Source organism: Hypanus sabinus, chromosome 10, assembly GCF_030144855.1.
Source record: "Hypanus sabinus isolate sHypSab1 chromosome 10, sHypSab1.hap1, whole genome shotgun sequence".
NCBI classification, from domain to species: Eukaryota; Metazoa; Chordata; class Chondrichthyes; order Myliobatiformes; family Dasyatidae; genus Hypanus; species Hypanus sabinus.
Window position 1 is genome coordinate 17,977,397 of NC_082715.1, and position 27,784 is coordinate 18,005,180.

At 41.6% G+C, this 27,784-nt stretch overlaps 1 protein-coding gene across 1 annotated transcript in view; it reads left to right on the top strand.

Annotated features, from left to right (window-relative positions):
• Nucleotides 1–24,938, top strand: part of nus1 (NUS1 dehydrodolichyl diphosphate synthase subunit) — a 33,689-nt gene extending 8,751 nt beyond the window's left edge. The window contains exons 2-5 of the mRNA XM_059981463.1: nucleotides 2,905–3,030; nucleotides 5,853–6,005; nucleotides 14,542–14,644; nucleotides 24,099–24,938. Of these exons, the coding sequence (XP_059837446.1) occupies nucleotides 2,905–3,030; nucleotides 5,853–6,005; nucleotides 14,542–14,644; nucleotides 24,099–24,189 (473 nt within the window). The 3' untranslated portion in view covers nucleotides 24,190–24,938. The remainder of the gene's footprint in view (nucleotides 1–2,904; nucleotides 3,031–5,852; nucleotides 6,006–14,541; nucleotides 14,645–24,098) is intronic.
• Nucleotides 24,939–27,784: the final 2,846 nt, after the last annotated feature.

Sequence of the window (27,784 nt, forward strand, 5' to 3'; positions counted from 1 at the left end):
TTCTCAAATGAAGTTATCTGTAACTGCCAGAATCCCTACTTACAAGATTTGAATTAAAACACAATTGAAGCTGTTCGTCCAACTCTGTGCTTCTACCATATACCATTTCTTACTTGCCTATCTCATGTCATAATGACCTGTCATCATCTTGTCTGAGAAAATAATGTTCAGTTGCGCCAGAAAAACCTAGTGAACAAATTTTAAAAATATGTTTTAATTGTGCAATTTATCCAAAATAGTGTCTCATGATATAGTCCTTCAGATGGTTTGTGTTTCATCAAATAACCCGCAGAAGCAAAATTATAACAATGGAATTTTATCCACCTTGTCACAGTGGATGAAATGGAAAAATTGTACTATGTCTATATGTTGTATATTAATATAGTTTGTTATACAGTATATTGCCTAAATTGCACAGAACTGTTTGCTGTAGAAATAATTTATAATGAACTTTGACAACCTATGGCCCTTAACACATTTCTTCATTGCCTGGCTGTGATTTGCGCTCTGGACAGCTGAGTTCTGCTTGGTAATACAAGTAGTCCTTGACACTTTTCTATGACGGGTGCCATAGGTCCTTACTGTGCTGCCGTTCACGGCCCTCAGGTGGGGCCCCGGTTCCCTGCTGCGGGTGTCGTAACTCGTTGGAGGTAAAACGCTGATCTCGGCACCAGTGTTGACCAAAAACCGGCGTCCCGACCTTCTGTCCCACACATACAGGAGGCTATCCCAATGGCCAGCCGCCGTAGCCATCAGCAGCGGCTAGCCCTGGCGTTTCCCGAGAACTTGCAGTGCGAGCGACAACGGCGGGCTTCTGCGCCCCACCGCTGGTGGTAGAAGCACCAGTGTTCATTGGGCCGGGGGTTGGCGGGCTCTGCGGCCGGGCCTGGACTGGTTTGCTGCTGGGAGCATGGCTGGGAGATCTGTGCGATGGACGCCCCGCTCACCTTTTTGGCGTTCCACAGCAAGTCCGCCCGGGCAGCTGCTCCAGGAATGCCTGCTCAAACATGAGGCAGGGTGTGTGTCCGTCGGCCAGAGACAACATCTCATTCATTAAAGCTGAAGGAGGTCTGTCGCCCAAGCCATCCAGGTGCAGTAAATGGGCAGTCCGCTCGCGCCGTGAGAGTCCGAAAGTCCTGAGGAGCAGGGCTTTGAATTCCGTGTACTTGCCGTCTGCCGGGGGCGACTATACGAACTCCGCGACCTGGGCCGCTGTGTCCTGGTCGAGGGAGCTCACCATGTAGTAGTAGCGGGTGTCTTCTGAGGTGATCTGGCGAACGTGGAATTGGGCTTCGGCTTGCTGGAACCATAGGTTCGGTTGCTGTGTCCAGAAACCTGGCAGTTTCAACGAAACCGCATGAACATAGGCGGCGTCGGGCATTTCTGGTCCAAATATCGTTTGGACCGTCAGGGTCACCAATTGTAGCGGTGTGCTACATGCAGCGCTAAAATTACGACACGGAGTCGGTAACTGCAGTCGAAGGAAAAAACTTTATTCGAAATCCTCAGCCTCACTTTTAAGCCTCACTCAACCTGCCCCCCCGTGGCGCAGAGGCTTCAAAGCTCTGTGCTTGCAAACCCCCGTAGGCTATCTCCCTTAGCCGGAAAGCTGGCTAATTGTGAGCCGGTTCAGATGTGCCAGGAAATGGGTCGCCACAGTATCATTTTTACCAATATTTGCTTCCTAGTTTACATTTGGGAGGCCTAGAGCTATTTTCCACAATAATGTTACAAGCTTTACTATAAATGTTGTGATTAGGTTTTAATCGTTCAAGCTATAAAATCTGTCATTGCACCATGTAACGATGGGAGACCAGACGGTGGTTAAAATATATTTTCAAGCAATGAAGAAAGAAATAAAAATTCTAGAGCCTGGCATCTAGTCAAATAAAGAGACTGCAATTGGTTATGGTGCAATAGAAATGAAGGATGCACATTCAGCCAAATTTCAGAGATGGTAAAGCTTACACGGGGATAGTGATAAATGGATGACACTGTATTTGAACTGTAGGACAGGTATTGCACTTTATTCTAATTGCATTGTGCTGTTTTAAGATACCAGTCTTCAGTGTAGGAAGAGTTAGCTCAAATTCTTACTTTGAAATACTAGACGAGATAAAAATGCACTTGTGGCTATTGTTTCTATTGTGCTCTGAGTAATTTGACTGCTTTTTTCTGCAAATAGTAAAGCCTTGACCTATTACAATTATTTTTCTTACCGCAGGCTCTAAATGATTTTGCTAATGTTCAGCTTGATAATAAATTTGAAACTTAAGATTTGAAAGCTGTTTTTTTTAAATCCAGTCAACTTTAGATGAAATATACTGAGACTACAGTTGGTTCTCTGAGGCAAGAATTTGAGGCACTTTTGCTCATGTAGAGTATATCATAGCAGTAAAACTAGAGGAGATACTTGCATGCATATGTGGGATTTTGCTCACAAATCCTTCTGTTGTTATCGAAGTACATATGTCACCATATACAACCCTGAGCTTAGTGTTCTTGTTGGCATACACAGTAAATCCGAGAAACACAATAGGATCAATGAAAGACTGTACCCAACAGGACGTTCAAACAACCGATATGAAAAAAACACCAAACTGTGCAACGACAAAAGAAAAAAAAATACAAACTTCAAACAAGAGATGAAGATCTTTAGGTTATTGTTACCTAAAAATAAGTTATTTCGGCCATGAATACCAGAAATGAAAGTGCTACTGGTTTTTGGCTTTTGCATACTCCACGAATGGTGTCTGTATCTTGTCTCAGGTGCAGGTGCTATCATTCACTGATGTCCTTGGTAAAGTCACTGACCAGTCTCAGCTGCTTCAGTAGTACTGCTATCACTTATGTTGTTGCTTTGCTTATTGTAATCACTGTTTTTAATCACCTGACTGTTTTCAGGTATTTTCAAGAGAAATAATTCCAGATTAATGGAGGAAATCTTAAAGCAACAACAAGAATTACTAGGTCTGGATTCTTCAAAGTATTCTACTGAATTTTTAAATAGCAGCAGGAAAGCTGAACAAGGTGGGTAACCTTTCTGTGTTTGCTTTTGTAGATACTGCTCCAGAGACTGAATCATTTTGAAATATGACCAACAATGCACCCACCCTTTCCAGAGCCATTTCCTTTTGTATTTTTGGATATTTATTATCCAGATGTTGGTTTCTGTCAGTCTTTAACCCTATTAATTTTCCTAGTTGTATTCTTCACTAATACCCACGGCCCTTGTAGCATTGTCAATGATCCCTCCTGCCTGTCCAACAATCTTTTTGACACTAACCCCCCCACTACCATCAATCAGGAAGTACCATTGCTCTAGAACAAGGACTGTTAGGTTGGGAAACAGCTTCTTCCCCCAGGCCAGGAGACTACTGAACTCTGTGCCAATCCCCAGGTCTCGATGTATGAAACACCAGAAGCGTGAAACTGTTTATTTTTTAACCTGTGTCATGAATACCCCTTATTATTTGTGTTAATAATACTTTATGTTTTATGTGAGTTATACATTATGTTCTGTTTTATGCACCTTGGTCTGGAGGAATGGTGTTTTGTTTGGCGGTACACATGCATATGATTGACAATAAACTTGAACTTAATACACATGATTTTTCAGTTGCCTTTTCTGCAACTCGTGATCTGTCTGGAAAGGTCAGATTGCTCAAGCCTCTTAAAAGTTCATTAATATTATAATTCCTTATGATTGGGCTTGCATAGGGCGATGTAATGATAAGTTCATTCTTCTGAAATCTTGGAAGTAATGAATATACTTAGTATATATTCTTCATTAAACATAGGGACAGAAGTGGCTCACTTGGTTCCCCATCCCTACTTCATTAAATATAGCCACAACTAGATTATTTACTTCATTACTCTTAAACTTAAGAAATATATTTACTACCTCTTTGAATGTGTTTAATGACTTGACCTTCACTGCCTCCTGTGTTAGTGAATTCTACAGACTCGCAGCCTGCTGGGTGAAGAAATTTCTCCTGATCTGTCTTAAGTAACATACCTAAATACTGAGAGTGCTATTTCTGGTTATTGGATGCCTTGCTATCATGAATACTGTTCTGTACCTGGTCTGCCTAATGCTGCTAGGGTTTTATCGATATCATTTGGATTCTTTTGTGTGAAGCTGAGCGAAACCTACCCAATCTCTCCTTGTACATCACTAGAAATCAGTCTAGTAGTAAATCTTTGTCTCATTCCCGTTGTGGAAGGAACATCTTTCCTTTGATTAAGAGCTCAAAACTTGCATGAAAAATTTAAATGTGATGTCACCTAAGCCGTCACCAAGAACCATGGCAAGTGTTCTGTTGTTGCATCTTTAATAGTGGATTCTAATGTTTTAGCCAGCTAGCCTATATTGCATTTTATTTTATTTTTTTGTAAATTGTGGAGATACTGTTTATAGAAATTGCTCCCTAGTCTAAAGAAATTTGATATATGAGCAACAGTACATCCACTCTTTCCATTTCTTTCAGTCTTTAGCCCTATTAGTGTTACGTTTCACTAATACCAATTTCCTCCAGTTCCACCTTCTCTAAACCTAAGGTTCCCTAACACATGTAGTCATTATGCCATTTCTTTATTTCAAATTATAAATTCCTCGAATAAACTCTTCTTGGTCTTCTAACTCGTACAGATATCTGTACCTGGCTGGAAGCCCAAGAAGAGTTTATAGTCATGTGCCAGGAAAGCACTAGATCCTTTTTTTAAAAAAAACATCTTTTTTTTTACTATATTTACTGTAGTGACATGCCTTCACTAATCTTTCTTCATATATTGATAGAAACGATTATAGTCAGTTTTATTTCCTGAAAATTTGCACTTATGCTTCATATTTCTCCCTCCCCTCCACTTACTCCTCATTCATTTTGTCCTCTTCAGCTGGATTTTAAATCACTGCTGATCCTCACCCTGCTTTTTTAAAATTATAATTGCCTTGCTTGGATGTACTGTTAACCTTGATATCCTTCAGAAGCCATGGTTTTGCTCTTTTTATTGCTTTCCTTCTATGCCAGACAGCAGCGCGTAATTGTAATTCATGTATGTGATCTTTAAATGCTATCTGCTGCCTATCCACAGTCAACCCATAAATAAATTTCCCTATATTATGGTACTGCTCAGAAGAAGGCATTGGGAAACTACTCCTGTAGAAAAATTTGCCCAGAACAATCATGGTCACGGAAAGACCATGATTGCCCACATCACACGATATGGCACATAAAGAACAGATGATATTATGGGGAATTTTCCCCATATGATAGTCAATTTGTGTCTTCATTTTCCTTGTATTTTTTGTTCAGATTTGAGACCCTGGTTTTTAAATTCAATTTCACTTGTCCAGCGTGCATTCAACCATTTGCAGCAGTTTGTTATGATAACACTGGCACTGTTTTAGCTAATTTTATTAAACAGATTTTTCTGAGAGTAAGTCGGAATGTGAAAAGAAATGTGTAGGTGAAATCTTAATATTATAGAAGCCACTTGAAACATATCCCTAATATAAATCTTTTTATGAAATTTTGTGCATTGATTCAAGTTTATATTGTTAATTTATATGGATCTTGTGTAATAAGTGGATTCTATTCAGCCTTGTTCTTTTTTGTAAAGAATACATTTTTATTTGCCTGCTTGTTATTCTACTGTCCTAGCCAGTATTTTTGAAGCGAGTATGTGCTTTTGAAGTTTTCAGATAAATAAGCTGCCATATAGAATAAAAGAAATGTAGTTGATAAAATCCTATATTTCAACTATTTGAACACTATTGTCTCTGAATTTAGATTTTTTACACAATCCAAGTATTTCTGTTGACTTACTACTATACTTCTAATTTATTACAGTATTATCTTGTCCAACTACAGTGAAAGTGCTTTCACCTGATGATGGGAAAGCCAATATAGTGAAAGCTGCAAAGAAGTACTGTCAATTAGTTGCTCAACAGCAAAGGAGGTCTGCTGATCTAAATGTGAATATTATGGACAGTTTACTCAGAGGTAGGTGCCACCTGTTGGTCAGTGGAAGGAATGCAAAATTGTAATTTGCTCATAGTTTTGAGAATGTGTTCAGATAATAATTTAATTTCTGACAGCAAAATGCTGTTAGTGTTCTTACACTTAGAATTTATTAAATATGACCATATAAAACATAACATTCAAACTTTTATCCAATACATCACTATCAACTTGCTTTGTTTCCTTGTTTATTTCAGTAAATTTTACTCTAAGCGACTTCATATTGTTGCATCTCTTATGACAAATCTTTTTGTGTATTTTTAGGGCAGCAATGAAGGTACTCTATCTCTGTCTGTTCTTGGCCATCTTCCCTTATTGTTCTCCAGGTGTGGTTCAGGGTTCTGAGTTGCATGCCGATATAGAAGGAATTCTTCATTGCTGTTTCTGTAGCAATTTTTTTTGACCGGTCAGGTTTGTTAGCCCTGAGCTGAACCCCAGAACCTGGAGGACCGGTGGACCACTCTTAGTCTGGCCTCTACCCTTTGACCTGTTTGACATGAGTGACCCTGCCAAAAGTCAAAGCACAAGGCCCTGACTCCAGCCAACATAGCTCTCTGTGGGCCATTGAGGCATGCTTGCTTCCAAATCTGACAAGTTGTGGTCCTATTGGAGTGGCAACACTTTCTGTCCGCTGTATTTTCTAGATGTAAATAAAACTTAAAGCTGCATAATTATAACTTAGTAAATTTGTATGGCAGTCTGTCTTAGTGCTCACAACTTGATCAAATATTCTGAGGATAATCATAGATAATCCCAACAAAAATATAAATATAATCAGTTAACCCTGTATTTATTATGCATGCCACATTTGCCATGATTTGTGTAGTCCATTTGCTTCACAACATCTTTATCAAACGATTTTACACTGTACCACAAAAAAATTAGGACATCTGACCAAAAGTAAATTTTAAAGTTGCACTTTGAGGGACAGGCAAAATGTCATGTTTGGCAAGCAAATTTCAGAGCTAGCAATATAAATGAATGAATAAGTAAATTTGGAAGTGTACCAGATTCATAAATTACAAGAACACTGTCTTGGTGGACGTTATTAGTAGGAAGAAGGTTACAAGCAAGGGCACAGGGAACTGTCAAACTGGGAACCATCATAGATTAATAAATCATTGAATAGGTGTTAGCTAAATTTGAGGCACATTGGATTATCAGCAGCAGAAATACAGAGTAAAGCTTGTCCTGCATACTGTTTTTAAAGGTCAAGTCATTACAATAGACAATAGGTGCAGAAGTAGACCATTCGGCCCCTCGAGTCTGCACTGCCATTCTGAGATCATGGCTGATCATTCACTATCAATACCCAGTCCCTGCCTTGTCCCCATATCCCTTGATTCCCCTATCCATCAGATATCTATCCAGCTCCTTCTTGAAAGCATCCAGAGAATTGGCCTCCACCGTCTTCCGAGGCAGTGCATTCCACACCTCCACAACTCTCTGGGAGAAGAAGCTCTTCCTCAACTCTGTTTTAAATAACTGACCTCTTATTCTCAATCCATGCCCTCTGGTACTGGACTCTCCCAACATCTGGAACATATTTCCTGCCTCAATCCTATCAAATCCTTTAATTATCTTAAACGTTTCAATCAGATCCCCTCTCAATCTCCTCAATTCCAGCGTGTACAAGCCCAATCTCTCCAATCTCTCTGCGTAAGACAGCCCTGCCATCCCAGGAATCAACCTAGTGAATCTACGCTGCACTTCCTCAATTGCCAGAATGTCCTTCCTTAAACCTGGAGACCAAAACTGTACACAATATTCCAGGTGTGGTCTCACCAGGGCCCTGTACAAATGCAAAAGAACATCCTTGCTCTTGTATTCAATTCCCCTTGTAACAAAGGCCAACATTCCATTTGCCCTCTTCACTGCCTGTTGCACTTGCTCATTCACCTTCATTGACTGGTGAACTAGGACTCCTAGGTCTCTTTGCATTTCTCCCTTACCTAACTCGACACCGTTCAGACAATACTCTGCCCTCTTGTTCCTGCTTCCAAAGTGGATAACTTCACATTTATTCACATTGAATGACATCTGCCAAGTATCTGCCCACTCACTCAGCCTATCCAAGTCTCCCTGTGTTCTCCTAACGTCCTCCGCATGTCACACTGCCACCCAGTTTAGTATCGTCAGCAAACTTGCTGATATAGTTTTCAATGCCCTCATCTAAATCATTGACATAAATCGTAAAGAGCTGTGGTCCCAATACAGAGCCCTGTGGTACCCCACTAGTCACCTCCAGCCAGTCTGAGAAACACCCATTCACTGCTACCCTTTGCTTTCTATCTGCCAACCAGTTTTCTATCCATGTTGAAACCCTGCCCCCAATGCCATGAGCTCTGATTTTATTCACCAATCTCCTATGTGGCACCTTATCGAATGCCTTCTGAAAATCTAGGTACACATCTACTGGCTTACCCTCGTCTAACATCCTTGTTACACCCTCAAAAAAACTCCAACAGATTAGTCAAGCATGATTTGCCCTTGGTAAATCCATGCTGGCTCGGCCTAATCCTATTTCTGCCATCTAGATGTGCCACTATTTCGTCCTTAATAATGGACTCAAGCATCTTCCCCACGACTGACGTTAGGCTAACAGGGCGATAGTTCTCCGTTTTCTCCTTCCCTCCCTTCTTGAAAAGTGGGACAACATTAGCCACTCTCCAATCTTCAGGAACTGATCCTGAATCTAAGGAACATTGGAAAATGATTACCAATGCATCCACAATTTCCTGAGCCACCTCTTTTAGAACCCTCGGATGCAGACCATCTGGACCCGGGGATTTATTAGCCTTCAGTCCTACCAGTTTACTCATCACAGTTTCTTTCCTAATGTCAATCTGTCTCAATTCCTCTGATATCTTATGACCCTGGCCCATCCATACATCTGGGAGATTGCTTGTGTCCTCCCTGGTGAAGACAGATCTAAAGTATGCATTAAATTCTGTTGCCATTTCCCTGATTCCCATAACAATTTCTCCCAATTCATTCTTCAAGGGGCCAACATTGTTCTTAACTATCTTCTTTCTCTTCACATAGCTAAAAAAGCTTTTGCTATCCCCTTTTATATTCCTGGCTAGACTGAGCTCATACCTGATTTTTTCTCTCCGTATTGCTTTTTTAGTTAAGATCTGCTGTTCCTTAAAACTTTCCCAATCATCTGTATTCCCACTCATCTTAGCCCTGTCATACTTCTTTTTCTTTAATGCTATACAATCTCTGACTTCCTTTGTCAACCACTGTGGCCCCTTCCCCCTCTTTGAATCCTTCCTTCTCATTGGAATGAACTGCATTTGCATCTTTTGTATTATGCCCAAGAATATCTGTCACTGCTGATCCACTGTCTTTCCTGCCAGGGCATCCGCCCATTTAACTTTGGCCAGCTCATCCCTCATGGCTCCGTAGTCTCCTTTATTTAATTGCAACACTGACACCTCTGATCTGCCCCTATCCCTCTCAAATTGTAGATAAAAACTTATCATGTTATGATCACTACTTCCTAATGGCTCCTTTACTTCAAGATCACTTATCAATTCCTGTTCATTACACATCACCAAGTCCAAAATAGCCTCGTTCCTGGTTGGCTCAAGCACAAGCTGTTCCAAAAATACATCCCTTAGACACTCCACAAACTCCTTACCTGATTCTCCCAGTCCACCTGCATGTTGAAATCTCCCATAACGACTGCATTACCTTTAGCACATGCCAATGTTAACTCCCTAATCAACTTGTACCCAATATCCACGCTACTGTTTGGGGGCCTGTACACAACACCCATTAGGGTCTTTTTACCCTTACTGTTCCTCAGCTCAATCCACACAGACACTACTTCCCCTGTTCCCAAGTCACCTCTTGCTAAGGACTGAATCTCATTCCTCACCAACAGGGCCACCCCACCCCCTCTTCCCATATTTCTGTCTCTACGATAGCACGTATACCCTGGTACACTCAATTCCCAGGCCTGATCCCCTTGCAGCCGTGTCTCCGTTATCCCAACAATATCGTAGTTCCCCATTTTCATCTGAGCTTCAAGCTCATCTGTCTTATTTCTGACACTACGCGCATTCAAGTATAGAATTCTTAGCCCATTCCTCCTCTCTTTGCTTAAAACACTGTCTACTGTACCTAACCCAGCTCCTTGAACTTCCATCGGGCAAATTGCACCCTGAATTTTGATGACCTTCTCAAGATCACCCAAACCTTGTACACATTTAACCCCATGCACCTTCTGACCAACTCTCTGGATCTGGATCCCTGCCCCCTGCACATCTAGTTTAAACCCCCCCGAGCAGCACTGGCAAATACTCCTGCAAGAATGTTAGTACCCCTCCGGTTCAGATGTAGACCATCCCTTCGAAACAGATCCCAATGTCCCTGGAACAAAGACCAATTATCCAAAAACCTGAACCCTTCCTTCCTGCACCATGCTCTCAGCCTCGTATTAATGTGCATAATCATTCTATTCTTCGCCTCACTCGCACGTGGCACAGGTAGCAATCCCGAGATTGTCACCCTGGAGGTCCTGCCTTTCAGCTTCACTCCTAACTCCCTGAACTCTCTAAGCAGGACCCCCTCACTCACCTTACCTACATCATTGGTCCCTACATGGACCACTACATCTGGGTTCATGCCCTCACTCTCAAGAATAGCCTGCACCCGATCTGAGATGTCCCGGACCCTGGCACCAGGGAGGCAACATACCATCCGAGACTCCCGATCTGCCCCACAAAACCTCCTATCTGCCCCCCTAACTATAGAGTCCCCTAAAACTATCGCTCTCTTCTCTTCCCTCCTCCCCTTTCTAGTTGAGGGTTTAACTTCTGTGCCAGAGGCAGGACCACTACAACTCATTCCTGGTAGGTCATCCCCATCAACAGTATCCAGTACGGTATACTTATTGTTAATGGGAATGGCCGCAGGGGTGCTCTGCTCTCTCTGCCTGCTCCCCCTGCCTCTCTGGACCGTCACCCATCTGCCTACTTCTTGGTTTTTTGGTGTGACTACCTCCTGATAACTCCTATCTATCTCTGCCTCCACCTCCCGAATGATCCGTAGTTCATCCAGCTCCTGCTCCAACTCCCTAACTCGGTCTGATAGGAGCTGCAGCTGGACGCACCTTTTGCAGGTGTGGTCATCAGGGACAACTGTGTTGACCCTGACCTCCCACATACTGTATACGGAGCACACCACTGCTCTGACTGTCTCCCCCATACCTGAACTGGATTAATAGAATAAGTCTAAAAAGCACCTAGCGACCTTACCTTCTTCCCCTCAGCGAGCAATCACACAAGCTTACCGAAGTCCCCTTACGCCGAAGCCCACTTAGCCAAAGCCCAGGACTCTGCTTCCACGGACTCTGCTGCCCGCTCTGAAAAGGAGTCCTGCCTTTTAAAGTGCGCGCTCGACGCTGACGTCACTCGCGCCTGCGCAGTTCCCCCTCCTCCACAGGTATTGACCAGGTAGGCTTAAATCCTACCTACACGGTCGAATTCTCTGAGCTCCCAGCTGAATCACAAGCTGTAACTTGCTCCCGATTCAAATGACCACTCTGAAAAGACAGTGCATTGAGCTAGAATAAGAATGTAGAATGAAGTGTAAAGGCTACTGTAAAAGTGTAGTGTAGGCAAACAAAGTGCAAGATCATAAGGTGGATAATGAGGCCAAGAGCCCATTTATCATACAAGAGGTCTGTTCAAAAGTGTGATAACTGGAATAGACACTGTCTCTCAGCCTGGCAGTTTGTGCTTTCAGGCCTTTGTATTTACTGGGAGAGGGGAGATGAGAATGTCCAGATGGGTTTGCCTTTGATTGTATTAAATGTATGTGGGTGTATACAGAGTAGAAGCTAACTGGTATGATTTCTATAGGAATAGCTGAATATGGAGGCTTCAGCAGCAAAAGTTTGTGTACCAGATGTGGTTCCAGCAACAGGTGATTTGAAGCAGGGGCACTGAAAATGGAATTGGTAGTCTTACTGATGTCATGGATTTGTGGTTGGACAATCACTTTGGACTGGAGTGATATTTGGTTTTGATCACATGCTTGACAGGTGCTGGTGACAGTTGTGTTTTTTGTCTTACCTACAGTTTTTTCCTTCTATTTGATCATCTATGCAGAACAAGGAATTAGAAAGATTAAGGTAGTGGCTTGTTTTTGGGAGTCAGCTGGGTGCCATGAATGGATGTTGAACCTGTGACCATTTTGGATCTTATTTAAGGGAAATTTGTACTTGAAAACACCAGAGAATGCTGACCTCTCCCAAACAATCTGCTTGGTACTAATTCACTGTAGGCATAATTGAAGACTGAAACACAATTAGCATTCATTGATCTACACATTAAATAAGGTAATTGGTACACTCTGTCAAGTGTTCACATGTGACTTGTTTTTCAACCGTATTTACATTGTGGATTCCATTTTAACATGTTTGGACTGACCTGTAAAGCAGGAAATAGTCTTATGCTATTGTTGTTCTCCACATTGTACAGTGCCTATAAAAAGTATTTATCTCCCCCCCCCCCCAAGGAACTTTTCATGTTTTATTGTTTTACAATATTGAATCCTAGTGGATTTAATTCGGTTTTTTTGATACTGATCAACAGAACAAGACTAATGCAAAGTGAAAACAAATTTCTACAAAGTGATCTAAATTAATGATAAATATAAAACACAAAGTGTATACCCCTTTAATATGACACACAAGATCATCACTTGTGCAGCCAATTGGGTTCAGAATTAGTTAAGTGGAGATCTGTTTTTGGAGACCTGAGTGATTGTAGTAAAATACACCTGTATCTGGAAGGTCCGTCTGCTGGTGAGTCAATATCCTGCCAAAAACTACACTATGAAGACAAAAGAACATTACAAGCAACTCTGCGATAATGTTATTGAAAAGTACAAGTCAGGAGATGGATACAAGACAATTTCCAAGGGATATCCCTTGGAGAACAGTTAAGTCAATCATCAAGAAATAGGAAGAATATGCACAGCTATAAATATGCCTAGAGCAAGCCGTCTCAAAATCTGAGTGACTTTGTAAGAAGGGGACTAGTGAGGGAGGCCAAGAGACCTATGACAACTCTGGAGGAGTTACAAGCTTCAGTGGCTGAGATAGAGAGACTGCGCATACAGCTGTTACTTCAGTGTTTCATCAGTCACAGCTTTATGAGAGAGTGGAAAAAACTCTCAAAATCTTGGCTAGAGTTTGCCAGATGACACGTGGGAGACTCTGAAGTCAACTGAAAGAAGGTTCTAAGGTCTGATGAAACCAAAATTGAGCTTTTTGGCCATCAAATTAAACACTATCTTTGGCATAAGTCGAACGCTGCATATCATCAAAAACACACCATCACTACTGTGAAGCATGGTGGTGGCTGCATCATGCTGTGGGGATGCTTCGCTGCAGCAGGCCCTGGAAGGCTTCTGAAGGTAGAGGGTAAAAGTGAATGCGGCAAAATACAGAGAAATCCTGGAGGAAAACCTGATGCAGTCTGCAAGAGATCTGCGACTTGGGAGAAGGTTTGTTTTCCAGCAAGACAATGACCCCAAGCAAAAAGTCAAAACAACACAGCAATGGCTTAAAAACAACGAAGTGAGTGTCCTGGAGTGGACAAAGCAGACGCCAGACCTCAATCCAATTGATTATTTGTAGCTGGACTTGAAAAGGTTGCATGATCTCCATGCAATCTGACAGAGTTTGAGCAGTTTTGTAAAGAAGAATGGGGAATAATTGTATTGTCCAGATGTGCAAAGCTGATTGAAACCTATCAACACAGACTCAAGGCTGTAATTGCTGCCAAAGGTGCATCTACTTGTACCACCCTAGGAAAGGTTTTGCTGCTAACATAATGGTCCTTGTGTAGAAGCAATGTTTGGATTATGGTTGGAGATAATGGATGCTTGGAATGTGAGCTGGGTCTTTGTTTGGCGTGAGATGAGGAGAGAAGATGCTGGAGAGAACCGGTCGTAGGATATGATCCGGTGGGGAGATGGTGATTCGATGGAGCTGGACAGCGAGATCGACAGAGGGTTGGTGAATTGAGCTCCAACTGGTGCACATTTGCCTGTTTAATTATAATGGGCCCTTTTCTTTCTTTTCTTTACTAACCTTTTAGTTAAGATTCATAAATATAATTCCTTTAATCGTATGCAGTATGCTGTCTGTTATTTCTTGGAACCAACTTGTAACAGGGTAGCAAATTACACACCCTCTACACAAACCAGGGTTTGGGGTGGGAGAGCCACCTCAATCTCACAGGTTTGGCGGGACAATAGACAGTAGGTGTAGGAGTAGGCCATTTGGCCCTTCTAGCCCTTTTATGTTGTAAAATAATAAAACATATAAACTTCCGTAGGGGGTGGGGGCAAATACTTTTTCTAGACACTATGCATAGGTTTTAAGATCATTGACCAGGAGACCTTTTCTCCTCATTTGCAGATGGCATGTGTTGTGTGACTTGATATGTACAATTGATACACAAGCTCAATTTATTTCATTTTTCCTCTCATTTAGAAGATTCTTCGGGTTTACCTGATCCAGATCTAGTTTTGAAATTTGGACCTGTAAGCAGCACTCTTGGCTTCTTGCCTTGGCACATCAGGCTTACTGAAATTATGTAAGTGCTTTTGAACTTGATTGAATGTCTACAGTTTCTAAAGATGTGGATGCATTCTGATTCAGTTAAAAGTTACATTTTTTAAAAGCAAAGGGGCTGCTGTCCATGGATGACTTGTACAGTTCTTGATGTACCGTGTTTTAGCAAAATATTTTGTAGGTATTGTCAGTGATAACAAGCAGGAAATTTATTTATACTAGGCAATGGAATAATGGATGGGAACCTGCAAATCCCCAAAGAGAGGAATTATCATTCTTGCGAGTATTCTGGGATATGCTGTTGTGGTATTACATTCTTTAGGTGTAGGGCAGGGGTTCCTAACCTTTTTTTATGCAATGGACCCCTACCATTAACTGAGGGGTCTGTGGTTCCTAGTTTGGGAACTCCTGTGTGGGGAATTGGTAATGAAAGGATGATAGCGTTAAACATTGGCAGACAGCAATGATGTGAACTAAGTTCTTTGAGTGGTATTTTTGTAATACAAGTCCACATACATGCTCAGCAGCAAGGATTGGAATTAAGTTACTGAATTAGATCTGAATTCTGAAGTTTTGGAGCTAGTCATAGATGGTGATGGGTAATTAAAGAGCTAATTGGATGGATGGGGTGGTCCAAATCCAGTGCTGGGATAGAAAAGGGTAGAATTGATGCGAAAGTAGGGAGAATGGGTTGGTGAAAGGTTAGCTTTATTTGTCATATACAGTGAAATGTGTCATTTATGTCAGATCAAATGAGCGAAGATTATACTGGGCAAGTGTCGCCATGTATCTGGTGTTAACATAACATGTCCACAACTTTCTCACCCTAACCCGTAAGTCTTTGGAATGTGGGAGGAAACTAGAGCACCCAGAGGAAACCCTTAAGGTCATGGAGACAGCATACAAACTCCATACAGACAGCAGTGTGAATTAAACCCCAACCTTCTGATTGCTTGCACTGTAAAGCATTATGCTAATCGCTATGCTACCCTGCTGCCCTAAACTGAATGGGAGTGTGTGTCAGCATACTGATAATGGGTTAAATGGTGGCCTCTGTTGTGAGAACATTTTAAAAATGTGGTAGATAGAGTGAAATGTGGGAAAGCTTGAGGTTATCCACTTCTGGTAGGGGAATAATAAAACAGATTGAATATTATTTAAATGTGATTGGATTATGTTGATGGTCAAGAGGAATTGGGTGTTCTTGTGCACAAGCCACTGAAATAACTGTACAGGTGCAGCAGGCAGTTCAAGAGGCCACTGATGTGTGAATTCTTAATTACAAAAGGATTACAAGAGTAAACACACAAAATGCTCGAGGAGCTTAGCAGGTCAGGCAGTGTCTATGGAGAAGAATTGAGGGTTGACATTTCAGGCCAAGACCATTCATCAGGACAAGATGACACAGGGCAAGATAGTACAAAGTCAGCATGGTTTCCTTCAGGGAAAATCCTGCCTGACGAACCTGTTGGAATTCTTTGAAGAAACTACAAGTAGGATAGATAAAGGGAATACAGTGGATGTTGTATATTTGGACTTCCAGAAAGCCTTTGACAAGTTGCCACACATGATACTGCTTACCAAGCAAAGAGCCAAGTAAAGTATTACAGGGAAGTTATGAACATGGTTAGAGCATTGGCTGATTGGTAGGAGGCAGCGAGTGGGAATAAAGGATTTTCTGGTTGGCTGCCAATGACTAGTGGTATTGCACAGGGGTTGGTGTTGGGACGGTTTCATTTTATGTTGTATATAAATGATTTAGATGGTGGAATAGATGGCTTGGTTGCCAAGTTTGCAGATGATACAAAGATTGGTGGAAGGCCAGGTAGTGTTGAGGGTAGGATGCAGAAGGACTTAGATTAGGAGAATGGGCAAGAAAGTGGCAAATGAAATACAACGTTGGAAAATGCATGGTCATGCACTTTGATAGTAGAAATAAATGTGCGGACTATCTTTTAAACGGGGAGAACATCCAGGAATTTGAGATGCAGAGGGACTTGGGAGTCCTTGTGCAGAACACCCTGAAGGTTAACTTTTAGGTTGATTTGGTGGTGAGGAAGGCAAATGGCATGTTAGCATTCATTTCAAGAGGTCTAGAATACAAGAGCAAGGATATATTGCTGAGGCTTTATAAGGCACTAGTGAGCCCTCACTTTGAGTATTGCGAACAGTTTTGGGTCCCTCACCTTAGAAAAGATGTGCTGGCATTGGAGGAGGTTTACAAAGATGATTCCAGGAATGAAAGGGTTAACATACAAGGAACGTTTGATGGCTCTGAAATTTACTTGCTGAAATTCAGAAAGATGAAAAGGGATTTCATTGAAACATTTTGAACGATGAATACTGTAGACAGAATAGATGTGGAAAGGATGTTTCCCATGGTGGGAGCGTTTTGGACAAGAGGGCATATCCTCAGGATATAGGGGCACCCTTTCCAAACAAGTGTGGAGAACTTTCTTTAGCCAGTGGGTGGTGAATTTGTGGAATTTGTTGCCATATGCAGTTACGGAGGCCAGGTTGTTGGGTGTATTTAAGGCGGAGATTGAAAGGTTCTTGATTGGACATGGTGTCAAAATTTACGGGACGAAGGCTGGAACTGGGGTTCAGGAGGAGATTTTAAAAAAGGATCAGCCATGATTGAAAGGTGGAGCAGACTCGATGGGCCAGATGGCCTAATTCTGCTCCAATGTCTTACAGCCTTATGGATGTCAGGACCCAACATCAATTCCAGCATCTGCAGAATCTCTTGTACTTACAGGAGTAAAGATGATGTATTGCAATCAAATGAAGCTTTGAGACCATATCTGGAGCAATGTGCATAATATCAGTTTCTTTACCTAAGGAAAGAAAGGATGTGTGGAGTATTCTCCAAACTGGGTCCCAGGAAGGCAGGTCTATACTACGAAAGGGAAATGAGTAGGTCGGGTCTGTATTCTCTGGAGTTTAGAATAATGAGAGGTGACATTGTTAAATCATACCCAAGTTCTATGGCTCAACAGGGTAGATGCACAAATGCTGTTTCCCCTACTTGGCAGTCTAGAACGTGGGTGGCATTATAGTATATTGCAATCACTTTACAGTGCCAGCAGTCACTGACCAGGGTTTGTTGTATGCGACTGGGTGTAAACGTTTCTTCCTGTGATCGCTTACTTTTTTTCCCGATGTTGTTTCCTCCCATGTGCCAAAGATGTACGGTTGAGTCTAGGATTAGTGAGTTGTGGGCATACTAATGCTAGTGGTGAATGCACGGAAACCCTTATGAGCTGCCCCCAGCATGATTCTTGCACTGTGTTATCCATTGATGAAGAACAACATATTTCACTGTTTTGATGTATATGTAACAAATAAAACTAATCTACCTTTAATCATTGTGGTCAAAATTTCAAGTTGGATCTCTCAGGGTTGTGATGAAGAGAGACCTTTTCACTGAGGATAGTGAATCATTGGAATTTTTGATCAGTGGTTTAAGGTTTATTGATTGAATTTGCGTATCTCTGAGTGAAGAAGTTTTCGCTCATGTAACCCTTAAATTTTTCACCTTGAACTTTGACCTCTGGTTGTAGTCCCACCCAGAGGAAAGAGTCTGCTTGCATTTACTCCTTCTCTGCTCCTCATCATTTTGCATTCCTCTGTTCTTTGGAATGTAGAAGATTGAGAGGAGATTTCATGAAGTCCTAACCTATTCAATCTTTCCTTGTAACTTGGGTCCTCCAGACCTGGTAACATCCTTGCAAATTTTCTCTACTGTTTCAACGTTATTTACATCTTTCCTGTAGGTAGGTGACCAAAACTGCACACAGTACTCCAAATGAGACCTCACTAATGTCTTGTACAACTTCAGCGTGACATCTCTTGTTCTCAGTATTTTGATTTATGAAGGCCAATGTGCCAAAAGCTTTCTTAACAACCCTATCAAATAAAATCAAGTTTAATTGTCATTCAGGCCATGCATAGATACAGCCAAATAAGACAGTGTTCCTCTCGAGCCAAGGTACAACAGCATACTCACACATTCAAAATATCGAGAAAGGGGGAGAAAAAAGAACATAATCACGTAAGAAAGCATGTTTTTAGTCCAAGACGCTGAGCGACAAGTACTGCAAATTGCTAGTTCCTGGGAGTCCAGCCTGTAATTCCACTGATACAACAATGGAGAGCAGCGCTGATGGGAGAGGCCAACCCCAACCGAGCCTGCATGTTGCTCTACAGCTAAGGCAACACTGCTGCCTCACTGTCCATCTAAGCACCAGACAAGGGAAGCAGGCCTACCAGAATCAATGTCCAACAGTCTTGCATCTGCAAAAGAAGTGACCAAGACAGTCACTCACAGCTTCATAACATTGCACCTTTGCACCAACTCAAATGCACTAGCTCTGGTGCCTCCAAGTAGCCGGCAGCGGCATGGTCTGCACCCAGATCAGCTCTTCCGAACCCAGTCTGACTCCTGTGGTCCAACAGCTGGACTCGAACCCCTCAGCCTGATGTGCCTTCTTTGAACGGCCAGCTGACTTGTGACATCACGGCTGGCTACTCTGAAAAATGAACAGCTCACCAATGCGCTAGACCTGCTCTACATGTAGTTATTGGAGTCAAGAATAGTCTTGCTATGTATAAAAACACATGTAACAAAGAAAAAAAGGCTCCTTTGGTTACCCCCCCCCCCCAACCGAGAGGCCACTGCGTGTATACGCGGTGTGTAGATCCCTTTGTTCCACCCCATTCCTCAGTGTCCTATCATTAACTGTGTAAGACCTACCCTGGTTGACAACACCTTCTGAAGTATAACACCTTACACATGCCTGCATTAAATTCCGTCTGCCATTTTTCAGCCCATTTTTCCAGCTGGTTCAGATCCTGTTGCAAGCCATGATAGACTTCCTCGCTGTTCACTGCACTCCCAATTGTGGTGTTGTCTGCAAATTTGCTGATCCACTTAACCACATTATCATCCACCGATTCTTGTGACACTTGATGAGTCATTGGCCTCCAGTCAAAGAGGTAGCCATCTACTGCCACTCTCTGGCTTCTCCCACAAAGCCAATGTCTAATCCAATTTACTACTTCATCTTGAATGCCAAGGGAGTGAACCTTCCTGACCAACTTGCCATGTGGGACCTCGTCAAGTGCCGTACTAAAGTACATGTAGATAACATCCATTACCTTGCCATCATCAACTTTACAACTAACTTCCTCGGAAAAACACTTTAATATTGGTTAGGCATGACATATCTCTCATGAAGCAATGCTGACTACCCTTAATCAGTCCATGTCTATTCAAATACTTGTATATTTGGTCCCTCAGAATATCTTCCAATAATTCCCCGCTACTGATGTCAGGCTCACCGGCCTATCATCTCCTAGTTTATTGTTAGAGCCTTTCTGTGAGTGCAGCACAATGTTAGCTATTCTCCAACCCTCACCCTCTGATAAGTCACCTGTTGCTACAGATTTAAATATCTCTGCTGGGCTATGATGTAGCCAGTCAAAATACTCCCAACATGTATCGAAAAGAAGTTTGTCAAAGTTTAAAATGTCTTGCCAATTCTCCGCAAACTCCTTAGGAAATAGAGGTGCTGCTATGATTTTTTTGTAATTGCATTTGCCTCCAAAATAATAACACCTGAAAATTGCTAACCCTCTCCACCTCTGAGAGGACTGGCTCATGGACTTGTGGTTTCCTTCTCCTGAAGTCTATAATCAGCTCCTTGGTCTTGCTGGCATTGAGCGAGAGCTTGTTGTTGTGACGCCACTCACCCAGGTTTTCTATCTCCTTCCTGTATGCTGATTCATCACCACCTTTGATTCTGCCTACGATAGTGCTGTCATCAACAAACCAGTGTGGCATTGGAGGTGTGCTTAGCCCCACAGTCATAATTGTAAAATGAGTGCAGCAGGGGACTAAGCACATAGCTTTATGGGCGCCTTTGCTGATAGAGATTGTGGAGATGTTGTTGCCAATCCGAAATGACAGGGGTCTGCAAGTGGGGAAATCCAGGATCCAATTGCACAAGGAATTATTGAGGTCAAGACCTTGGAGCTTATTGATTAATTTTGAGGGGATGATGGTATTGAATGCTGAGCTGTTGTCAGTAAAGTGTATCCTGATGTAAGCATCTTTGTCCAGACATTCCAGGGTTCAGTGAAAAGTCAATAAGATGGTATCCACTGTGGACCTGTTACTCCTGTTGGCAATTTGGAGCAGATCTAAGTTGCTTCTCAGGCATGAGTTGATGTTTCATCAACAACCTCTCAAAATACTTCTTCACAGTGGATGCAAATGCTACTAGATGATATCATTGAGGGAGGTCACAACATTCTTAGGCATTGGTATAATTGAAGACTGCTTGAAGCGGGTAAGTATCACACACTGCTGAAGAGTTAAATATCTCACTGAAAACACCAGCCAGTTGATCAGCACAGGTCTTCATTATGTGGCCAGGTACCCCATATAGGCCGGATGCTTTTAGTGGGTTCACCCTCCTAAGGCAGCTTGCATGTTGGCTTCAGAGACAGAAATCCTAGGACCATCGGAGGATGTCGGAGTTCATGATGGTTCCTCCATGTTTTGTTATGGCCAAAGTGAGCATAGAAGGTATTGAACTTGTCTAGAAGTGAAGCCCTGCTGTCTTCTATGTCACTTGATTTAACTTTATAAGTGGTGATAGTATTCAAGCCCTGCCACAGTTGTTGAGCATCCTTTGTTGATTCATGTTTGGTCTGGAATTTTCATTTCACTCACGAGATGCCTTTCCAAAGATCGTACCTGGACTTTTGTAACTTTCTTGGTCACTAGACTTGAATGCCTCTAATCTGGCCCTCAGCGGATTTCGGATCTCATGGTTCATTCTGAGCTTCTGAATCTGGAAAACTCTTGATTTTTGTGGGGATGCATTCATCTACAGCTGTTGTCATAAGGTCCATTACAGCTTTGGTGTATTCATTCAGATCCCTTGAGTTCTTGGAACATGGCCCAGTCCAAGGACTGGAAGCAATCCCATAGCCTCTCCTCTGCCTCCAACCGTCCTATTCTCTGGAGCTTTGCTCTTTAGCCTCTGCCTGTATGCAGGTAGGAGAGGGATAGCCAAGTGATCAGATTTCCCGAAATATGGTAGGTATTTCTTACCTTGTTATAACAATGGTCTAGTATAGTGGTCACCAACTTTTTGAAGCCCAAGATCCCCTACCTCGCCCTTAGTGAAAGGCAAGATCGACTCCAAATCGATTAGTTACACGCATGCACACCAGAGTGGAAAAGACCGGAAGTAAAACCCCATAACCTGCAAGTAGAAATAATGTATGAACAGCAGGGGTCACCATCCTTTTTTTGCACCGCTGACCCTTTTAATATTGACAATATTCTTGCTAACTGGCCGGCGGGCGAAGTGGGGGGGGGGGGGGGCGTTAAACACGACCGGAAGCAGGTTCCTTATGTCCAGTCTATTCTGCAATTTACTTTACGTGGCTCTCAGCACTTACCTGCTGTCCCGCTTGCTCACATTTTTAACGCTGGAAAAGAACTCAGCGGGTTTGTCTTTAGGTGCAGGGTGCTTGAACTCAGGGTACTGAAGCAGTTTTGAGTGCTTCATTGCTTCATTAGACAGCCTCCGGGCCCGAACTCCAGCCTCCCGCCCACCGCCTTGGCCAGGTGCGTCTGTTCCCGTGCCAGGGCCATGGCAGTCACTGTCCGGAGAGAGCGACCGACTGAGCGAGGAGTGTGACAGGGCCCCCACCCCCCCTTGTAGGATCTAACAGCCGGCAAAAGTTTGTTTCAGTAGATTGCAGCGCGGTAGTTGCTCTGCTACTTACGAAATGCTGAGCCGAAATTAGATCATCTGCAAATATTTTAGCACCGGGTTTCCCCATGAGCATTCGGTGTGCTAAACAGGTTTAGAGGCGGCGCCCATCTGTCCACGCTCCAGGCCAGTAGCAAAGGCATTCTCGCCAGCTGCACGAAGCGGCTGGTTACCAAAGGCCAACCAGTGATCCCTGACACGCTTGGGTAATGACCTCACATGGGTTCAAGTTCAACAGTGGGCGTGACAATGAAGGAGGAAAGGTGCAGCTGACTCATATAGTTTCCTTGCAGCTCAGTGGTTGGGGACCAGCGCATGGTAGAGGAGCTACGCACATGCGCACTGGGCAGAAAGAATGGAACTAAAACCCCGCAACCTGGAAACAATCTCTCAACAGTACCCGGGACCTACTGGGAAAGTCTCAAAGATCGACCAGTCGATCACAATCGACAGGTTGGCGACCACTAGTCTAGTATGTTGGGTCCTCTGGTGCTACAAGTTGTATGCTAATGATAATTAGGCAGGGGTTTCTTCAAACAAGCCTGATTGAAGTCTGACTATGATTTCAAATGTGTCAGGATGGACTCTTTCTTGTCTGGTGACGGCATCATGCAATATCTCATGTACTTGATTATAGTTGGCTGGTGGAAGTATGTAAACTGCGGTCAGGATCATGGATGAGAACACTCTCTGGGTAAATAGAATGGTGACACTTGACCTTTAGATGCACCAAGTTGGGGGGAACCAGAGTTTGACAAAACCGCCACATTGGAGCACCAGTGAGAGTTTATCATAAAACACATACCTCCTCCTTTTGCGAATCAGCAGTTCCTTTCAGTCAGGCATAGAATAGTACAGGCTCCCATTTCTTATTTCTTTCCAATACAGCAATCTTGCATTGAGGTCCTCAGTTTTGTGCTCCAACGACTGTACATTTGCCAACAAGATGCAGGGTAGAGGAGCCATGACTGGACCCAGCATAACAAGTGCTAAAGTAAAGGTTGAAGCTTTTGCAACAAAGCTTAACCAACGACTTCCCTGGGTGTTAGGTCAAGGCACAAACTAAGAGAAGCATAAATTGAAAGCAACATCCATCATCAAGGATCCCTGTCATCCAGGCCATACTCCCTTCTTACTCCTACCATTGGGCAGGAGATACAGGATCCCTGGGTCCCACACTACTAGGTTCAGAACAGTTATTGCCCTATTACCATCAGGCTCCTGAACAACACTCGCCTTAACTTTGAACTGATTTTCCAGCCTACAGATTGACTTTCAAAGGCTCCACAACTTTTGTTCTCAATATTTATGTTCTTAATTGCATAGTTTGTCTTTTGCACTTGTTTATCGGTTTTTGTTTATGTATAGATTTTCATAAATTCTAATATGTTTCTTTTTCTGTGGCTTGTAAGAAAATGATCTCAAGATAGTCTATGGTAACATCTACATACTTTAATTTACCTGTTGGGGACATTGTAGTCTACTGGTGTAGTTTAAATGAGATTGGTTCTAACCAATCACAGGCAGGCTGCAGCAGAGAGTCACACATAAGTCAAAATCACTCATGTTGCAGCTTGCTGTGAGTACGTTATGTATTTAAGGAATTGTACTGCATTGAATTCTATTAATGCTTTGCTTGTAAAAACAAAATTGTTCTTTTCTTCCCCCTTTTCTCCCTTGTAGATCATTGCCTTCGCACATCAACTTAAGTTATGAAAGATTTTTCTCTGCCCTCCAGCAGTTTGCAGCCTGTGAACAGCGTATGGGAAAATGACCGAGTCAATACGGAATCATTTTCAGGCTTCAGTCAAAGGGACCCAAAGTATACAATGTTTACAAGCACCTGTGAACTATGGAAGCCCAGTTCAGTGTCCTTTAGCAGCTGAGGATAAGAATATGTTTTCTTTGTCCAATTCTTAGTTGTGTAAGTGTCTGTGAGGGTCAATCTATTATTTAAAGAAAAATGAGCAAGGTTATGTTCGACAATAATTCAGGCTTTTCTCAAATGGGACCTTTTTATATAAAAATGAAGTTGCATTCAAAGGATTATCATTAGACTCTTCTTCGGATGATATGGATGAATAATGTATCTACAATGCCTTGCACTAATTGAGTGTATAATAAATGTATAAAATGATCGTATTCCTATTTTAAAATAACATTTTAATGCAATATGTTGAGTTTTGATCAATTTTAGTTAGCCTTCAACAGAATGTGACCTCTGGTGCTCTCTAGTTTGTTTTGAAAGCAGTGTCCCCACACCACCCTATCTTTTCCCTCATGCTTTAATAGTACTTGTATAGCAACTGAGTATTTCAAAGTCAGAGATTGCACTATCTGTTGTATCATTATGTAGTTTGTACTTGTGTTCTGTGGTGCAACGGAGAAATCATGAACTAGTTGATGTTCATACAGATGTTTTGTAGACTGATACTAATTTGGTATTAAATGCAGGATGAAATCAAGCCAGGGCAAAAATTACCCTTAAATATTGTTGCTATTAAAGCACGATTTTAAATTTGATTTTATTTTGCTGTTCGCAATCGTTTTGGGACAGATGTATCAACAGATAGTGTTGGGTGATGTGATCTGTTTAAATGCCAAATACTTTATATAAAAATGAATACCTAAGAAAAACATGAAAGAACAAACTTCAAAAGTGAAGCTCACTGGGTATGTGATCCACTGCATGGATTGCAACTGCCTCAGTTTTATTTTTTTATATACTGGGAGATAAAATATTCAGCTTTTGGTAAAGTTTTAAAATCCTAAATAATTTGAAGTCCAAACACAATTTCTTGAAGTGGATGCACTGATATATAAACTTGTAGTTTATCATGATACCTTTGACTGAACAATGCAGAGTCATAGTTTTGCAGTGTTTTTCTGTTGTTGTACGAGTGTTGTAATGCCATTGCTGCTTTACAAATAGAAATATGGCTTTAGACCAGTGTGGAAAAGGGAAGCCCGCATCCTTGTGGCTCCTCAAAGGAGCCGGTATTCCGATCCAACATTTGTAAACTTTACCATCATGGGGAAGAAGAGCACAGGAATCCAGTGATGTATATACGTCCTTTTGTCTGTTGCACATCCGTCCTTAATATTAGGAGAACTGAGGCCATAATTGAGAGTTAAGGGACTAATTGGAAGTGTAACAATTTTGGGAAATAGTTCTATTCCTGTTGATACCATGGAACAAGGATTAAATAGAACTATGAACAAATGCATATAATATTTTTGTTTCAAAAATTGTTGAATAAAAATGATTTAAGTTTATAAGAAATAGCATTGCCAAATCACACCTAAAGAGGGTCCATCACTGATGCAAGTCAGAAGGCAGAGATAACTGGCATAAAGTGATAATCCACTTTAACCATATAACCATATAACAATCACAGCACGGAAACAGGCCATCTTGGCCCTCCTAGTCCGTGCCGAACCCTTAATCTCACCTAGTCCCACCTACCCGCACTCAGCCCATAACCCTCCACTCCTTTCCTATCCATATACCTATCCAATTTTACCTTAAATGACACAACTGAACTGGCCTCTACTACTTCTACAGGAAGCTCATTCCACACAGCTATCACTCTTTGAGTAAAGAAATACCCCCTCGTGTTTCCCTTAAACTTCTGCCCCCTAACTCTCAAATCATGTCCTCTAGTTTGAATCTCCCCTACTCTCAATGGAAACAGCCTGTTCACGTCAACTCTATCTATCCCTCTCAAAATTTTAAATACCTCGATCTCAAAATTTTGCTTAAGGAAGGTTAAAGGCTGCTAACTCAAAAACACAATAATAGCACTTTCAGCCTTAGTTGAAAATCCTGTCAGAGTTTCCATGTGTACTGATGAAAGGATGGTTTCATTTTGATTTCTATTTCTATCTATAGCTTATATACTTTCAAAGACATTTCCTTTAATACCACAAATTAACTTTCTCTATTCTGTCATGCAATAATTTAGTGTCATATGGTTTATTTCATAACTACTTTAAATTTTGGGAAGTTCACTAACTCATGTAAACAGTGCCAATTACACTGAAATCCAGATGAAAATGTCCACTGAATGTATGTATGAATGACTGAACATTTCTCTCCCAAAACTGGATATTGATGGCACATATTTCTGTTTATTCAAGGTGTTAATTTTACTATTTACACAGAATATATAAAACTTAATAGATGTAACAAAAACACTTGAAATTTGTTATTAGTAAAATATACTGTGGTATAGATGATAAAAAAAGTTCTGGTAGGCAGTATATGAACAACAGCTTATAAATGTTCTAAATCTATGAATACATGACAACAATATACTTAATGTGCCTTTTTAATTCATTGTTAGGTGTTGAAGCCCAGCATTTGTCATTCTTGTATTATTCCTTGAACTTTTTTTCTTGCCTTGCTGGACTATTTTTAGACATCTAAGAGTGGTGGGGAGCGATGTAGTGAAATGAAACGAAAGCAAATAATTAAATAAAAAGGACTGGCTTATTAAGGGAAGCAAATTCAGTAAGAGAAGCGGTTTTGTTTTTAACAAGAATCCAACAGATACATGGTCATCATTACTGATATTAGATTTTTATTCCAGATTTGTGTTTTATCTTAAATTTGAATGAGTAAGTTATTATCATGGGTAACTTCAGATCAGTAGTCCTGCCCTTGAGACAAAATTTGTACAAGTATTTTGTATACAACTTCTGCCCTACAACCCATTGAAAGAGTCCAACACTAAGGTGTGTTGGGTAGAAAAAAAAAGATGTGTACTGCTGATGCCTAAAATCTTATGTGGATCACAATACCATTTATCAAACAATAAATACAATGCGACTAAGCCTGAGGTAATCAGTATTTGAGAATAGCTGTGTTACTGCCCTCCCAACTATGTGTTTGATGGTATGGTTGTAGTAACACATTAGTTTGAACTAATCCAAAGAATGGATCTCCAGCGCAAATGTAATTTGATAAATTTCAATTTGCTTTAAAGAATCTGGAAGAGCCAGTATCAATGAAAATCAATCAATGATCAGGAGATGACCTCAAACTATATATTGAATTTACCAGCATCATTTTACTAAAAGCTGGTCAAATCTCTTGGCTGTCAGACATTTCACCCAAGTTTTACTTGTTCCTCTCAAAGATGTTTCATGTGCACAAGAAAATAAGCAGCTAGTGGTGGTACCAATTTGTTAACATCTTCTGTTTCCCTTTATCTCCTTTATTTACTGTGAGTTAACTTGTCAGTTTTCTTTCCAAAGACCTATATATCATCTTGGTATTTGGTCTCCTTCATTAAAGATATAAAATTACACTGAAGGCAATATGCAGAGATGCCAGCATGACTTTGTCTCATGTTAACAGATTTTAT